The 17418-nt window shown below is 59.1% G+C and overlaps 1 protein-coding gene across 1 annotated transcript in view; it reads left to right on the plus strand.

The window, feature by feature from the left end:
* Window positions 1-12503: 12503 nt before the first annotated feature.
* PPARGC1B (PPARG coactivator 1 beta) overlaps window positions 12504-17418 on the plus strand; it is a 49347-nt gene continuing 44432 nt past the window's right edge. The window contains exon 1 of the mRNA XM_063169071.1: window positions 12504-12645. Coding sequence (XP_063025141.1) covers window positions 12562-12645 — 84 coding nt within the window. The 5' untranslated portion in view covers window positions 12504-12561. The remainder of the gene's footprint in view (window positions 12646-17418) is intronic.

A 17418-nucleotide genomic window follows, 5' to 3' on the forward strand; every position in this document is an offset into this window, starting at 1 on the left:
GTTCCCAACGCCCCGAGGGATGATTGAATTGCTTCCCCCAGAACTGCCAATGCTTCAGGGACTGGAGCATCTGCACACACCACGGGCAGCCTGCTCTGAGCCTGCTCTGAGCCTGCTCTGAGCCTGCTCCATGCTTACTCTGTGCCTGCTCTGAGCCTGCTCCATGCTTACTCTGTGCCTGCTCCAAGCCTGCTCCATGCTTACTCCGTGCCTGCTCCAAGCCTGCTCCATGCTTACTCCGTGCCTGCTCCAAGCCTGCTCAGCCCTTCCCATGGGATGCTGCAGCTGCAGGGAAGGAAAAGGGAGCGAGCAAGGACAAGGCCAGGTTGGTATGGAGGTGCAGAGACTCATGGAATGAAGGGGATGGAGTCCAGGCAGGAGGCCAAAAAGCTCTGAGAACCCCTTGGTGAGGTCTGCAAGCACCCAGAGGGTCTGGGAAACATCCAGAGGGGCTGGAAAGGACCCAGAGGGGCTGGAAAGGACACGGAGGGGCTGGAAAGAATCTAGAGGGGATGGAAAGCATCCAGAGGGGATGGAAAGGACCCAGAGAGTCTGGGAACCACCCAGAGGGGATGGAAAGCACCCAGAGGGGTAGAAAGCATCCTGCACCCCTCCCTGCTCCCCTGCCCGCTCTATTGGGCACTCCGTGCAGCCCATCGAGCCACCGGGGCTGCTCCTTCATCCCTGCCCGAAGGAGATTTGTGGGTCTGAAATCTGCCTCTTTCAGGCTGCTCCCGACAGGAGCTCCGAGCTGCAGACACGGAGCCTTTTGTGATCCCGACCGCATCCCGGCTGGGATTTACCTAAAACAGCCCCAGGGAGGAACGGCTGGGCGGGGATGCGGGGAGAGGGAGGGAGGGAGGCTGCCTGGTGTTTGTTTTTACTAATGAAGCCCCATAATCAAATCATTTCAATTTTAATTGTGAAGCCAGCAGGCAGATTTCTGTCTCCAGATGGGACGTGATAGGAATGGTTGAAGGCTGGGCACGTTCTGCCACTCACCTTAATGCCTGGAACAAGGCAGATAGATGGGAGCAGCTCTGGGGAGAGCTTGGGAAGAGCCTGGACCCCAGGGATGGGGATTCGAGCTGGGATCAGACCCAAAACCTCTCCTGCTTGGTTAATCCAGGGAAATGAGCCCCTGGCAAGATGTGCTGCACCATTCCCAGGTCTGAGCAGGGGAGGCAGGAGCTGATTTCCCTGCTTTCATCTCCCAGCTCTGCCAGGATACATGAAATCTATTTGTGGCTTCCACTTACCGTCTCATTTTTTGGGTGTTTGGACTTTGGGAAAAGAGGAAAATAAAGAAACTGGGTCATTTTCTATTTATTTGGAAGAGCTGAGATGTTAACCCTCCAGATGCACAGAGCTCTGCTCATGTCTCTGTGGGACTGGCAAACTTGGAACAAGTGATGGGGGAGAGGAGAAACCTCCTTCCTCCTCAGCAAAGAAAACTCGTCTTGTTCAGGCTGGGGGGAGCTGGGTGCAGTGGGGTTGGGATTGCCCTCCCAATCTAAAGCAGTTACCTCAGGCAAAACACATCAGTTGTTTCTTGTGGTGGAGGAATGGAGCTGGAGTGCTCTGGGAGTGATTAGATCTTCCAAGAAGGGACATTCCCTGCTGCCTGCCAGGCCTCAGCAGCCACCCAGGGCATGGGGTGGCCACAGAGGGGTGTCAGGGAGGGTTTGTTCCTCCCAAAGAGGATGAGGCCAGAGGCACAGGGTGACCCAGGCAGGTCACAGCAAGTATGGAATACCTTGTGCTGCTCTTGTGCCTTCCCCACAGCCATAACGGGGCAGAGCCCAGCTCTTATCAGGGCTGGCTTTCACCTCCTCGAGCTGCTGCCCTCCCCATGGCCACAGTGCAGCTCCCAGAGCTGACAGCATTTCTGGAATCCCCTGGAAGGGATCCAGCTGGGGAATGCCAGGCACAGAGCAGCCACCAGCATCCCTCTGGCCGGGCCTCTTCACTCTTATCAGCTCTCCCTTTCCGTGCCTGAGCCATCAGGGACCAGAGCATCGTATCAGAAATAAAGTCATTACCCCGCTAAGCAAATACAGATGAAAACCTCACTTTATTTTTTGAAATCGGAGTCCTGGCTCCTGAGGGCTGGAAGTGGCACCTTCCCCCTGCCAGCCTGCCCTTGGCTGGGTGTGCCCCAGTGCCAGGGACACCGTGGGTGGGGAGAGCAGGGGGACAGGGGCTCTCTCCCACAGCCCATGGATTTCCCGGGATGGAGGAGCCCTGTGTTTGGTGCACCCTTGCTCTGGTGGCTCCAGCTACATGAACTGGGCACATCCGTGGGAGTGACACCCCCTGTGCTGTCCCTGTGACCCCATCCCTGCTGCCAGCACAGCCCCCTTTGCCCCGGGGCTCACCCCTGTCTGCAGCTCACCATCCCATCCCAGCACCGATCAATCCAGGGTTCTGCTCTCTTTCTCCCTCCTTTAATATCTTTTTCCCGCCGTGTCCAAAAGGGAATTAAATTGAGGCCACTGAACTCATTTGTTGCAGCTCGGCTCTGGGGCTGCAGGCAGCGTTCAGCCCCGGCTCCCTGAGTGTGCTGGCTCCTGCTGCCTGCCCGGCGTGCCCCTGCCTGCCCCAGGGCCAGGCACAGCTGGGGTTAACCCCAGCCTGACCCAAACCCGTGCCCGAGCAGTTTCTGCCTCCTGTGAGCCCAGCCTGGGGCGGCGCTGGGGCTGCCGTGGCCGTGCCTGCCCGCAGCCCCATCCATGCCCGAGGGCTCTCCCGCCGTCCCGGCCGTTCTCCTGCTGTGGGCAGGTGATGGAGACAGCCTGGGCTGCCCCCCCCACAGCCCGGCTCGGCCTCGGGAGCAGCAGGGGATGCCTCAGGGCATGGGCATGAGCTGGAGCCCGAGAGGTGCCTGCCAGACACCAGGGCAGGGTCTGGGGGTGTCTGCAGGCAGCGGCACCCAGCTGGCACTGAGTGACCCCCGAACCGGGCAGTGCCACCCCAGCAGGGCTGGTGTCATCGGGCAGGAGCAGGAGGATGAGGGATGCTGTTCATGGGTGGACTTGTTCTTCTGCCACCCAGGAAAATGTCCCTGGAAGTGCCTGAGGACAGCAAAGGACAGCAGACCTGAGTGGTTGGGAACAGCTGCTGGGAATTTCAATGACTGCCCGTGAATGCTGGTTTTGTTTTGTCCCAGCCTCGGCTGGGCTCTGCCTCGGCCAGACAGCATTGAAACCCTGCTGCTCACGGGGCTCTGCAAACGGAGCTCCTCGGGAAGAGCCAGGGAGAAACCTGAGCTCGAGAGGAGCCCTGGAGCAGCTCCCTGACCCTGCTCTGCAGAGAAAGCCGCCAGGCTGGCCATGGCTGAGAGAGCCTCAGCAGCAGGGATGGCAGAGCTGGGCTGGGCCTCCTGTTCAGCTTTGTTCCCGTCCGCCCGAAGGAAAAGGGATGGAAAGAGAAGAGATGGTCAGGAAGTGAGTGAGGTGTGCTTCCTGCATCCTTCCTGCATCCTTCCAGCATCCCTCCTGCTCAATTCCTGCACAATTCCTGCACGCTTCCCTCTCCCCCTGCCTGATGCACCCTGCCTTGGGGCTGGGCAGAGTTTTCCAGGGACAGCCTGGGGATGCAGCGCTCAGCCTGCCCTGGAGCCTGGGACACGGAATGCTGCCCCGTGACTCTGCAGGGCTCCCTGGGGAAGTGGAGATGCTGCCAGGCACTGTGGTTTACAGCCTCAGCCCCGGTGCTCGCTGCCAGATCCATGCCCTGAAAATCTAGTTTCCTAGGGATAAACAGGATTTCTTATTCCTGTTGCTAATGTGATATCAGCACATTGCAACACAGATGTTTTAATAACACATAGTTCTTTTAATGAAAAGACTTAAGCTAATTTACTTCCCAACATTTGTATATGTCCTATTTGCTCATTTATTCATGCAGTAAATGAAATTAAAGTTGCTAAACATTTAGAAAATTACAACTACACTGGAGAAGTGCACCTGTGTATTAAACTGAGGAGCAGGAGCTGCTTTCCTGGCACAGAGGCTGCCCAAGGCACGTGCTGCTGGCTGTTTTCTCCTTTCCTGTGCAGCCACTCAGGCTGGGGGGGAAGGCAGCCGGGCACTGCCAGACCCCATTCCCAGGGATGCTGACAGTTGTGACAACCACTGCATTTTTATTTTTATCATCCTGCCAACGCCGCTCTTTAGATCAGCTTTTATTAAAAATAAATAATGCTTTTAAAGCCGCTGCTGGGGCACCAAACTGTAACAAAGGCCAGGGAGGCGGTGCTGAGGATGATTAATGTGGTTTTTCCAGTGAAATACTGTAGCAGCTCTCCCGTGCTGAGTGAGGGCTGTGGGAAGGACAAAGGCTGGGTGCTGTTCTCAGCCTGGCACCTGGAGCAGGGGCACGGGTCTGGCTGAGGCCTCAACCCCTCCCAGGCCTGGCTTTGGTGGGCACAGGTCGGGCAAAGGCCACAGGGATGCTGAGGCACAGAGCCTGCCTGACTGTTGGATGTATCCATCCCTTCTTTTTCCTTTTTCCCCCACACCTGCCCCTGCAGGCCCAGCCACCTGAGCCCAGCTGGGGGGTGACCACTGCTCACTGTCAGGGCAGGGAAAATGGATTTAGAATGTTCCCTGCCACAGGCTGCACCCTGGGGCTCAGGGATGTCACACACCCATCGTGTCACCACCCTGGGCAGACCCACAGAAGGCACATCTCCATTGCATGGGGAGGCTCCTCTCATATCATATCCTCCCGGGGAAGGTGAGCAAACCTCCAGCACCTCGGGAAAACCCCAAAGGCTGTGCAAGGCTGGGCTTGCTCCCCCGGGGCAGACTCGTCCTTCCCAGGCAGGGACACCAGTCCTTGCCAGTTTGAGCACTGGTGTGATGGCACAGCTGCCTCTGCTCATGGCCACGGGGACAGGGCTGCAGCTCCTGCCCTGCTGGGACAGCCCCAGCTGGAAAAACCCTGCCACCATCGAGGCTTGTGGCTGGAGGGCTCCATCCTTGTCCCAGATGTTCCCAACACCTGAGGCTTTCCCCAATTCCAGCTCACGGCAACCAGCGGGAAAAGCAGCGAGAAAAATCGTAGGCAAACATTTTGGGAATCCAAAAATCTCACTCTCTGAGTGCAGTTTGGCTCGACAGCTTGCTGGGGCACGGTGGGCACTCGGTGTCAGGTGGAGAGGCAGAGCTGTGGAGCTCCGTTAGTTATCTGCTCGGTCAGGGAAAGGCGCTGCCTCTCACCGCTGCGCTCCCGTTATCCCTGCCCTGCCCTGCCTCTCCAGGCCGGAGCATTTCTCAGTCTGTGCTTTATCCCATCCCTGCCCTGCCTCTCCCGGCCGGAGCATTTCTCAGTCTGTGCTTTATCCCGCTCTCTCCCCTGCCTCTCCAGGCCGGAGCATTTCTCAGTCCGAGCTTTATCCTGTCCCTGCTTTATCCCGCTCTCTCCCCTGCCTCTCCCGGCCGGAGCATTTCTCAGTCTGTGCTTTATCCCATCCCTGCCCTGCCTCTCTAGGCCGGAGCATTTCTCAGTCTGTGCTTTATCCCATCCCTGCCCTGCCTCTCCAGGCCGGAGCATTTCTCAGTCTGTGCTTTATCCCTCCCCTGCCCTGCCTCTCCAGGCCGGAGCATTTCTCAGTCTGTGCTTTATCCCGCTCTCTCCCCTGCCTCTCCAGGCCGGAGCATTTCTCAGTCTGTGCTTTATCCCATCCCTGCTTTATCCCATCCCTGCCCTGCCTCTCCAGGCCGGAGCATTTCTCAGTCTGTGCTTTATCCCGTCCCTGCTTTATCCCGCTCTCTCCCCTGCCTCTCCAGGCCGGAGCATTTCTCAGTCTGCGCTTTATCCCGTCCCTGCTGCTCCTTTTGCAGCGCTGACAATGCCCGGTGCCAGCGCTGCGAGCCCCGGGCGCTGCCAGCCGGAGCTGCGGCCGCAGCAGCGCGGAACGCGTGGGCATGAGTGGCACGGATCTCTCCTCCCCCGGCTGTGCAATTCGGGCTCTCGGGATGCCATCCTCAGCCCCCCGGCTCGCCGCTCCCGGGAAACTCGTGCCCGTGCCTGTGGCGGGCGGAGGAGCGAGGCGGCTCTGTTCTTACCTCTCTGCGGAGCGGGGAGAGCTGGAAATAGCCCTGGCTGACACAGATACCTGTGCGGAACAGCAGGGGCCCGCACTCGCCGTGGTAATTGCATACTGCATGGCGATGAGTCAGCCGGAGCCCCGCTCGGGCAGCACGAGGCCGCCCTGCCTCCCGCACCGAGCCCGAGCCGGGCCCCGTTGCCGGGGAAATTGATGCTCCCCCCGTCCTCTAAGCACAGGAGCACGGAGAGGATGGGAATGAGAGCATCTTGCAGCTTTTTAAGCTCTCGAGATGCTTTCAAGTGCCAGGGAGGCTGTGCGAGCTGTGATTTGCTGCATTATTTCTGTTGCTATCCCTGCACGGGGAGCTCCTGTGTGCAGAGGAGCTGCTTGCAGCAAGTCAGCATCCAAACGCTGCCTGCTCTGGGGGGGCTGAGCCCCACAGCTGCCATCACCCACAAGGGACCGGGGCCACCCTGGGGCCAGCCCTCAGTGCTTCCCAGGGTCTCTGGGATGGTCCCCTTTGGGATGGGCCCCCTTTACCTCATGGGGAACCGGAGCAGCCGGACACCAAAGCGGTGTCAGCTCACCCCGAGACCCTCAGCGAGAAAGCCCCATCAGCAAAGCTCTCCATCCTCCTCCTCCTCCTCCTCCTCCTGGGGCTCAGGGGCTGCCTGGCTGCCGGTGATTGCGCTGCCAGGACATTAATAAATAATTAGCCGGCAAACTTCCACCAGGGAGCTTCGTTTGCTCTCCTCCAGCGGTGCCGCCTGCCCAGAGAGAGAGCAGCTATTCCCAGGAAGAGGGGCTGGAGGGGGTGGCATTTCCCCAGCCGGGCTGGCGGCTCCCCAAGCTCCTCCACAGCCGACTTCACATTCCAAAGGGATTCGGGGGGAAGAGGAGGAATAGGTAAAATCAATGAGAACCTATTTGGCGGGATAAAAGAACGGGGTTTTATTTATAGCACTGGCTGGAGCTGAAGTGTCTCCTGCTCAGAGAGACGGTGCTGAGGCGCTGAGGAGCAGCACAGCAGTGTCTGCACAGGGCTGGGAGATGCACCAGTGCCTGCTGCCCGCCCCTCACAGCCAGCCCCCACGGACTCCCCAACTCCCCAAAGTGCTGAGGGTGGCTTTGCTGGCCAGCCTGGCAAGGGGGAAACGCCTGCTGAGGGGATTCTGCTCTGACAGCAGTGTCTGTGCTCAGAGGGTGCCAGGAGCTGAGCACCAGCCCCTTCCCACCACTCGTGCCCAGGCAGGGCTGCAGGAGCTTGGGACGGTGGCCAGTCACTGTGGGGGATGCTCAGGGGACAGCTGGTGACAGAGGAGGAGGAGGTGCTGCGAGATGGAGGCCCAGGGACAGACAGAGCCAGCCTGGCACGCTGGGAGTCACGAGCCAGGAGATGCCCATGGACATCCCTGCCAGCAACAGCTGCTTGGGGAACAGCAAGTCCTTGCTCAGCAGTGCTGCAGATCCACGGCGTCTCCCTCCACTGCTCACTGCCTTGGCCAGCTCTGCTGGTGCAGGAGGATCAGGACCTGCTCTGGTGATCATGGCACGTCTCTGGGACGAGGCAGTTAACACAGAGAGAGGAAGAGAGGCACCCAGACTCTGAGCAGCCTCCAGCAAGAGGCAGGGGGAGCTGCCCTGCTCGCAGCCATCAGCAGAGGAGGATGAGGCCAGCCTGGGTCTCGGCCAGCCACCCCAGTGCCCCCCACTCCTCCTGGCAGCGGGATGGTGGGGGTACAGGAGATAGAAAGCCCAGCTCCTGGGGCTGTCCTGCCAGGCAGGCACGGGCAGCGAGGGGAGCCCAGGCAGCAGCACCAGGAGCACAGGCAGCTCAGCAGGCAGGGATGAGGCCGGGGGGCAGCCAGAGGCCAGTGGGCTGACATGGATGGGCTGTGACAGACACTGGCAGCACAGTGTGAGAGCTGCCAGGGCTGTGGGAGAGCCGAGCTCACATGGAGTGGAAGGGACACGAAGCACACGGTGCCATCCTGCCGGCCCCACAGCTGGCTGGTGCCCTGTGCCAGGCTGCTCTGGGCAGCACGGGGGGCACCAGCCCTGGACCAGAGAGGGGCAGCCTGGGGCTGCAGGCTGGGATGTCAGGCAGTGCAGAAGGAGCAGTGCAAGGGCTCTGACAGCGTGTTCCTTCCCCCAGATGAAGCGAGGTACAGCGTGAGCCGAGTGCCCTGGGCTGCTGCCAGCCTCCCATCCCCAGGCAGAAGGGGCCGGCTGGCCCTGCTGTGCCAGAGCAGCCTGGGGAGGAGGACAAGCTGCTTCAGCTGCTGTGGGTGTGCTGCTTCTGTGGACAAATGAGTCACTGAAGGTGCCATAAGGAGTCAATGGGCATCCTGGTCCCCTGCTCGGCCCACACAGCTGGTGGGCAGCGTGAGCCATCGTGCAGCAGCCATCCCTACCCTCCGCTGCCTCTTGCTCCAGGAAATTCCCATCTGTTCCAACAATGCAGCCACAAAACCCCCTTCTTGCTCCTTTGCCATCACACTTGTCTCCTGACAGGTTTTCTCTGCAATAACTGTGTGGATTTGCCTCCCCATCACGCTCCAGGCTGCAGTTTGGGAGCGGGGCAGGCTCAGGGTGGGGCAGGCTGCAGCCCTTACAGCATCCCCTGCATGGGTGCATCCCTCAGCCCTTAGTGCTGGCCACAGGCTCCTCTGACAGAGCTGCAGCAGCCCCTGCTCTGGGGAAAGAGCCTTACCCCCTGGACAAGCTGCATCTCAGAGCCAGGAGCCCACCTTGCCCTCAAAATCCACTTTTGTTTCCTAGGTCCCCTCCAGCCCCAGGGGCCAGTCCCTCAGCCCTGCGGCAGAGAGGAGATCAGACTTTCATTCCTTGCTGGCCACGAAGCATAACAGAGCCCTCCTGTCACCAGCTGAGGAGGAGGAGGAGACAGGAGCTCCCAGGTGCACACAGCTAATGAGGCACAGAAAGCATGGAGGGAAAGCAACACTCTGTCCCTGTGCTCATGATCTCAGGTGAAGGATAAGGCTGAGCAGGGCTGTGGGGAAGGGAAAGCAGAGCTCGTGGAAGGGAGCCAGGCAGAGAAAGTCGGCGAAACCCTGGGCATGGCACTGCCGAGCACTGTGCACACCTGAGCAGCCTGTGTGGATGGAGAGGGCTGCAGGGCAGGGCTCTGGGCAGCCTGGGGACGCCTTCCCCTTCAGCTGCCCCCAGCTCGCCCAGCAGCGGCTCACGGAGCTGCTGCCAGCCCACAAAGCCTTGCCCCGTCCCCAGCGAGAGCGGCCACCGCTCCAGTCGCCCGTGTCACGGGAGTGCCGAGCAGAGAGTGTCACCAGCGGGGGCTGCGGGTGGTGTAACTCCTCGGAGCAGCCCCATTTGCCGCTGCCTCTCACTGCCCGCTCCTTACAACATTCTGCCATCCACAAACAGAGGCAGCTGCAACGTGAGAGCGAGGCGGGCGGCCGCGGGCCCGGGGTGGCTCCTGCCCAGCCGGCGCTCATTGGCTCCGGCCGCTGTCCCACGCCTGGCCCTTGGCAGGCGCAGGGTACCTTCAAACCCTGTCCCCTCCTGACCGCTGGCCCAATGACATTACTCGCTCGCTGTTGTTTTGAAAGGACATTTGCAAGATTTCCTGTTATATTTTACCTCGGTAATGTTATCCCCAGCCCCTCCGGGCTGAGCATCGAGTTGCTGCTGCAGAGGCGGCGTGGTGCCACGGGGCACTCCAGCACAGCCAGGGCTGCCAGGCCAGGGTGGGCACAGGGGGTTTAACTCTGCTCGAGAGGGGCTGACACCTCCTGGAGCCCACAGATACAGAGAGCAGCAGGAGCTGGAGCTCTGGCAGCTGCCCTGCTCTCGAAGCTCGGGGTCTGGTTGAGGAGGGAAGCTGTGAGCACACGGCAGAGCTGGCCAGGTCCTGTGCACAGGGCAGGTGTGTGACACGGGCAATGCCATGTCCCATTCACACCACCACCATCCCTACCACCGCAGCTGGTTCTGAGGCTGCCACATGACTGACTTCTGAGAAGGTGGAGACAACACCACTTATAACATCCTGTCCTCCTTCTCCTCTCTCCTGGTGCTTCCAAAGCCCTTTTTATGAGTGTTATTCAACCAGTTCCTCCAGAAGCTGCAGGACACAGGGAAGCGGTGTGATCTCCATTTCATAGGTGAAAAGAACCAAAAGGCACAGAAAAATGCTTGGACTGTGCAAAAGTCCAGAGCAGTCAGGAGCTGAAGCTGGGCAGGTTAACAACAACTTGCAGCCACGTCAGCAGCTGTACTTCATCCTGCAGGATCCCACAGAAACCCAGAAGCAGCAGAAAGTCCACTTGGCCAAGAAGCCCCATTGTGCTCTGCTGTCCTCTATCCTCGTCCCAGCACAAGGGAGTCTGACCCCAATATCACATCCAGTTTTGCTGCGGGGCTGGAAGAAGCCCTCACCTGTCTGTTCAGAGGGGAAATGGGGCAGTGCAGGCTGAGGTTTTCTTTCCTCATGCTCCTCCACGCCTGGGGGTGGCTGCTGCCAGAGGGGTGTCCTGCAGGATGGAGGCTGGGAAGGGCTCATCTCCTCCATCAGAAAGAAAGGGAAATGTTCTTGTACAAGGACCAGAAGGGAAAAGGTATTTCTGAAAAACCCAGCTATGCACAACTTGATTTTTGAATGACAATTGACGAGTAATTCCCACGAATGTTACTTCCGACTTGAGTGCAGATGGTGCAAAGGAAATCACGAGATACACAAGTGCAAACTTCGCCTTTTGTGAAACAAATTCCTCCCAAAGGACTGGTGTGGTGAGGCCTTCCAGCCCTGATGTGGCAAACCTCCCTTCTGCTCTCTGCTCATCTTCATCACACCTTAGCCTTCATCACTTTTATCTTCTTCAAGGAAAGGAATGCAGATCACTGCTCAGTGGGCTCAGCTGGGAATTTGAGTGCCAGTCTTCAAGGAATTGCACATGCCCCAGAGGAAGGCAATTTCCTTCCTTGGCCCTGCTGAGTGTGCTGTGCCCGCTGTGACTGGGAATCCTGGCAGGGCATTCCGGGCCCAGGCCTCCCACCCATGGGAAGAGAAGTTTCAGTGCTGGCAGGGCAGCTGGAAAAGCACCTTGGGTAAGTGTTTTGGCACTCAGTAATTAGTACTAGAGTGCACAGCAACGAGGAAGAGTTGCTTTGTCCCATCCCGGCAGCCAGGCCACTCTGGCCTGCAGCTCTCATCAGTGTGACACAACAGACGCTGTTCCTGACATCTCCCTTTGGTGCAAGGCTCGGGATCATCAGGGAAAACCCAGTGTTGCTCTATTGCCTGGTGTTCACAACGTGTCCTGAGCCAAAGGGGAATTTAAAAAGTGCCTGGAAACAGTTCTGCCTTTGAAACAACAGCAAGGAGAACACGGGCAGGCCTTTCCTGCCAGAGGAAGAAGCACTTTCTGCTCACCCCTCAGAGCCTGGCACAGAGCTCCCCACCCCGATAGCTCCACATCACTTTGCTCCATCAGCTCTTTGTGGTGACCCTGCAGGCCTGTCTAGGCACTCTGAGGGGAATCAAGGATTTGGAGCCATTAGGCTGCAGGTGTTGCCACTTGGTTGGTTGTGTATCAGCTAATTCAGGCTGCAGTGCCAAGCCCTGCTCTTTCCCATGTAATTGCTACGGGTAAGTAAATAGAACATTCATGAGATTTTTGGTCCCATCATTAATTATTTCTGAAAGGGCTTTTAGGATACGCCTCAAAACCCCAGACAGAAAGATGACGTGCGTGACATCAAGATGCTCACAGCCGCAGCTGAAATGAAAACAAGGAAAATCAGAAGATCTTTTGCTCCTTTTTACTCTTTACTGCAGTCCCCTGGTCCCACTTCATGCAGACCCACGGAGCTTGGAAGCAACTCCTGGCCCAGCCGCCCCTCTCAGGGTTTTTGTATCTCCAAATATCACTCCAAATGGGGTGATCTGGGGACTGTGGAGAGGTGCCTGGCGCTGTTGGATGCTCCCACTTCTAAACGCTGGCAATTTTAAGGTGTGCACAGTGGCGCTGCTCAAAGTGGGATCCCTCTGCGTGTGGTGTCCCTGGGGAAGGCGCTCCTGCAGGAACTACTTTAAAAGCCCCAGAGAGAGCCTGGATGTGCCCCCTGGTCTGACCCGCTGCACCAACGCTTACACATCCAAACTCGGAGCAACCCAGGGGCCGGTGGCACCCCCTGTTTGACGGGGTGGCACTTCCAAGGGACACACAAAAGCGGTGTCCCACGCGTGTCTGCAAAGCCCCCGGGGCGCTTCCTCGCAGCGATCCCCCCGTGTCCGGCTCCGCAGCCGCTGCGGGCGGGGGCTGCGGGCGGGGGCTGCGGGCGGGGGCTGCGGGCGGGGGCTGCGGGCGGGGGCTGCGGGCGGGGGCTGCGGGCGGGGGCTGCGGGCGGGGGCTGCGGGCGGCTCCGCCCCGGCGCTCCGCGCTCCCCGCCCCGCCGGCCGCCCGGCTCCCGCCGCCGCGCCTGCTGCATGCTCGGTGCTCAGCCCCAGCCGGAGGTGGAAGATGGCGGAGCCGGGGCCGGATTGCAGCTCTCTGCTCGACGAGGATCTCTCCTCCTTCGTCTTCAGTTACCTAGCGGACAGCCAGGTAGGCGGCGCGGGGGGGGCTCTGCTGCGCGACTCCCCGGCGCTGCACCGGAGGGGGGAGCTGGACGGACCCCCCCGCTGCTTGCCGGGGCACCCCGGGGAGGAGAAGAGCCGGCGCTGCCGGAGCGGGGCTGCGGGGCCCGGCTCGTCCCGCCGGGTGCCCGGGGTGTGCGGCGGTCCCGTTCTCTCCGCGGCTGCGGAGCCGGCCGCCCGCGGGGCTGTGCGCGCCCCTCCCGGGGCTCCCGGGCGGCCGCAGCCCCGCAGCCCCGCCGGCGCTTTCAGCACCACTCGCACGTGGACTCCCCATCGGCCGGCAGTCTGGGGGGACAGGGGACAAGTTGATGGCTCGATGGGTTTCGGTGCAGAAGCACCCCCCGGTTGTTAGGGCTCCCCCGGAGGTGGGGAGGGGGCGGCGCGGTGGTGGGGGGGGCTCCGCAGGGGGCTGCGCGGTGGGGGCTGATAGAGCCGGGCTGTGGGATGAGTCATGCCGAGCGTCAATTCCACGCATACGGGCTGGGATCTTGGGGGATGGAGGTTTGGGGAGGGGGGGTGCGACAGCGACAGGGGTCTCGGTGCTGCGAGTCGCCGGCTCCAAAATGTGGATGGGCTGTGTCTTGGACGGAGCCGGGTATTAAAATCAGATTAAGGCTCCTTGGCAGCTCCGGCGGGATCACGAGAGCGAGCCGTGCTGGCTATAGGGCTCGCATGCTTTTCCATTTTGGGGGCTGCAAGAGAGGCGCTATACAATAAACCGGGCAGGAGCCGGAGCCGGGGCTGAGCCCGAGCACGGCCGCGCATTTCGCAGTCGGCTCGATGAGGCTGCTGCTAGTGGGAAGAGTTTTCTGTAGTTATTTATCATCCCCCCCGACCCTTCACTTTCATAACCACGGATTACAAAATAGCTCTGATTGTGAAGCGAGCGCATTCATCCCAACCCTTGCTCTCTCACCAGCTCAGCCCCGCGGTTGCAAACAGCCAGGAGCGTGTGTGTTTGTGGGGGACGGGACCTGGGCTAATCCTGCCGCCGTTTGGGTTCAAAACAAACACGGGCTCGAGACCTGGTAAATCAGATTTGCCCGCGGTGCGTGTGCCAGCCAGAACCAGGCAGGGCTTGCCACCAGCCAGATTGATGTAGTCCCGGCACCTCTGCCCGCCTGCACCAGCGCCAGAGCGCTCCGGCTTGGCACGGGACCGGGCGGCGTCTGGGGGCAGAGCAGGGGGAGGCAGCCTGGCTTCTTAACCGAGAGCTGCTGACAGGTTGATTACAGCAGGAGGGTCAGGAAAGGTGAGAAGTGGGCCGAGATTTTTGTAAGCACTTTGTGGGTTTTTTCCATTTTGTTATTGCTGAGAGAGCCCATGGGCTTGCAGGAGAGGAGGCTGGCTGTGTGGGACACTGTCCCCCGAGTGGGCTGCATGTGTGGGATGCCATCCCCTGGAAGAATGGCACAAAGGCTGCAGCCTCCACCAGCCCCACTGCTCCCTGAGCAGGTGAAAGTTCCTGGCTCCACTTCCCTATAATAACCCTCCTGTTCTCAGTGTGTTAACCACGACATGAAAAGCCCTTATGGTTGCAGCATGTGCCTGGAGCCTTGTTTCTCTTTTTCTTTGCTTTTTGGTCAGCCTTTGATGTGCCAATTTAAGAATCTTATTTCAAAAAGCGACTGCTAAGAGAGGGGGAAAAAAAATTATACGAATTGTCACATCTCTCTCGTGCAAGCCCACCATGTTGTGAATATTCCCTGGAAAATTTAGAACTGTGTAATGGCCTGTGCTGATAGGAGACAATGTTGATGAAACGCTGTTGGCTGTGTCCCCTGTTTTCTCTCCCGGCCCCCGGCGTGCTCTCTGCTGGAGGGAGCAGCACAGGTAGCGCTGCTCTGAAATCTGCAGGTGTGGGAGGAGAGGAGCAGCGGGGGCAGCGTTGCAGCTCGCTGCAGCTCCCGTGCAGCCCCTCTGTGCTCTCCCGTCCGGCGCCTGCTTTCGATAATTCCGTTTCCTCTTCTGTCCCCACGTGCGCTGAGGGGCTCAGGGCTGCGATGGGAAGAAAAGAGAAGACGGAAAAAGGAAGAAAAAACAGCCCCCCCCAGCTATGATTTGCATGCGTTCGCTAAGAACCGCCTGAAGTTGTAAGCATGTGTTGTGCTTGTACCTTAACCTCTGATGAAACTGGGGGAAGGCTCCAGCCCTGGCTCTGTCACATGCTGCTTCTAACTGGGAGCGGGAGGCGGGCCGGGCTGGCGCTGACGTCTCTCCCCATTACTACTGTACGAGCCTCTGCTTACAACTGGGTTACTGCCTCCTCCGGGGAGCCCCCAAGCTGCTGCCCCAGGGACCCCAGTGCCCCAGCACGGAGCAGGTTGTCCTGAGAGGCTGCGTTGTCAGGAGGCCACGGGATGATGAGTAGTGGCCGTTTCCTTCGTGGAAATTTTGAGGAACTGGGACTCTCCTGCTCGCTCGCCCCTGCTTCTCCCTGTCCTGCTTTTGCTGTAGGTTGTGAGAAGGGCGCAGTTGGTGCAAGTGCCAGGTGATCCTTTCCCCTCCAGGGGAGGAATCCTGAGCATGGCTCTCAGGGAGATGCACAGGGGTATCTGCATCAGTCCCTTATTCACAAGGGTTTGTGCTGAGGGTGCCAGCTAACCTCTATTTACATATCGAGGACAGCGATGATTCACGTGGTACCTGCATTGCTACAGAAAGAAAATCAGGGTTTTTCACTTGATATCTGCCTTTCTCCTGCCAACTCCTTTTTCCATTTTTTTCTCTTTTTTTCCTTTTTTTTTCCCAAAAAAAAAAAAAAAAAAAAAAAAAAAGTGATTTTGTTCTGCTGCGCCTCAAAATGTGTCATTTCTGGGCCTCCTTAATCCATTTTGTGCAACTCTGCTGCTCAGAGGTATGAAGCTGGTTGTAGCTGGTTCATCTGCTGGCACCAGGCGCTGGGAAGTGCCAGCCAGGCAGCTCTGCCGAGAGCACCACGGAGCAGCTCTCAGCATCCCTGTGAGAGGCTGGAGCACCGTGGCTGTAACGGCTTCAATTTAAAAACCCCAAACAAAGTGCAGCAGGAGGGGGGGAAAAATAATAATAAAAAGAAGCCAGGCTGCTTCTCAGAGGGATGTTTAAAGATCACATGAACTGAAATACAATATTCCCTCTTTAACTTCCCAGCCTCCTGCTAACAGCTTAATCCATCGATGAGTGCAGGAGGCACAGCGAGCCCGCGCTGGGTTGGCATTTCTAGTGCTGAAGTGGGGATGCATCTCTGATTTCTGATAGTCCTCACTGAGCTGACCGATATCCTGCTTTCTGTGGCTTTTCTCTCGAAGATTTGGGGTGGGTTTGGATGATGGACAGCCCGAGGGCCTGTGCAAAACGCATCCTCAGCTGCATTGCTGCAGCGTGGGTCGAAGGGCTGCTGCAGTGGCAGAGCTGGAGGAGGCTGAAGTTTTCTGGGAAGCAGGGTGGCTGTGTCCTGGTGGCTGTGTGCTGGAGCTGGGGGTGCAGGTTGTCCCCTGGCTGTCCCCAACATCAGGCTGTGAAGGCTGGCGAGCACAGCAGAGTCTGAGCTGAGCCAGGAGAGAGAGAGCAGCCGGAGGGAGAGGAGGGCTGGGCTGGAACCTGCCCCTCAGAGCCTGCCCCCACACCTGCCTGCCTTCCCCCTGGGATTCTGACCTGTGTTCCCCACCTCAGGGGTGCCCTACACCGAGGGTTTTCCCCCACCTGCCTGCCTGCACATCCCTGCCCTGTCTCATGCTGTAATGGAAAGGCACCTCTCCAACAGGTGAATAATTAAGGGCTCAACGAGGGCCTCCAGCAAAGGGAGCTTTGTGAGGGAGAGGGATCTCTCTCACATTAACCTTTCCAATGTCAAAAGCCTTTTTGTAGGGAGGAACTCCACTTACACGAGCTCTTTGGCACGGTTGGTTGGCTAATTAAAAATGTTCTGGGAATGTCCCTTCCAACCCCAGACTCCTGGTTTTGGGAAATGGGTTCCATGTTTCTGGTGCAGGGCTGGGGACAGAGATGCCACAGGCTGGCTCCTGGCAGGTGATTTGATGTGGTGCCAAGGGCAGGAGCCCACCAGGCTCTGAGATCCCCTTTGGTGGGGCTGGGGGCTGTGGCAGGATGTGGGAGCTGCAGTGCTGTAGTAACGGGACAAGGAGAATGGATCCAAACTGACACTGAGTAGGTTTACAGGAGACACTAGGAAAAAAATCTTCCCTTTGAAGGTGGAGAGGCCTTGGCACGGGTGCCCAGAGAAGCTGTGGCTGCCCCTGGATCCCTGGAAGCGTCCAAGGCCAGGCTGGAAGGCATCCCTGCCCATGGCAGGGGGTGGAATAGATGAGCTTTAAACTCTCTTCCAACCCAAACAATTCTATGATCCCATGAAGGACACGATTCCCCCTGGCCAGCACGTGCCACCACCATGGAGGCTTGGGGACATCCCCGTGCTGGGGCAGAGACATTGTGCAGGGCCAGTCTGCGCTGCTGCTGCCAAATGCCACCACCGGAGCCACCACTTCTGCATGCCCACGGCCCTGGGGAGATGCTGTCACCAGGGCAAGGGGCACCGTCCCTGTGTGGCTCTGCAGCAGTGTCAGGGAAGGGAAGTGCTGTCCCCAGAGACGTGGCTCCACCGGGACCACGCGTGTGGCACCGCTTGGCCGCCACCGCGGAGCCGGGGACGCGAGGTGCTGGCAGGGCCTCGGCTGCAGACACGTTTGCCGGAGGAATCGGCTTCAGGCTCCCGCAGCTGAGCCCTGCTCCATGGCAACCCAGC

The sequence above is a fragment of the Melospiza melodia genome, chromosome 14 (genome assembly GCF_035770615.1).
Source record: "Melospiza melodia melodia isolate bMelMel2 chromosome 14, bMelMel2.pri, whole genome shotgun sequence".
NCBI lineage: Eukaryota > Metazoa > Chordata > Aves > Passeriformes > Passerellidae > Melospiza > Melospiza melodia.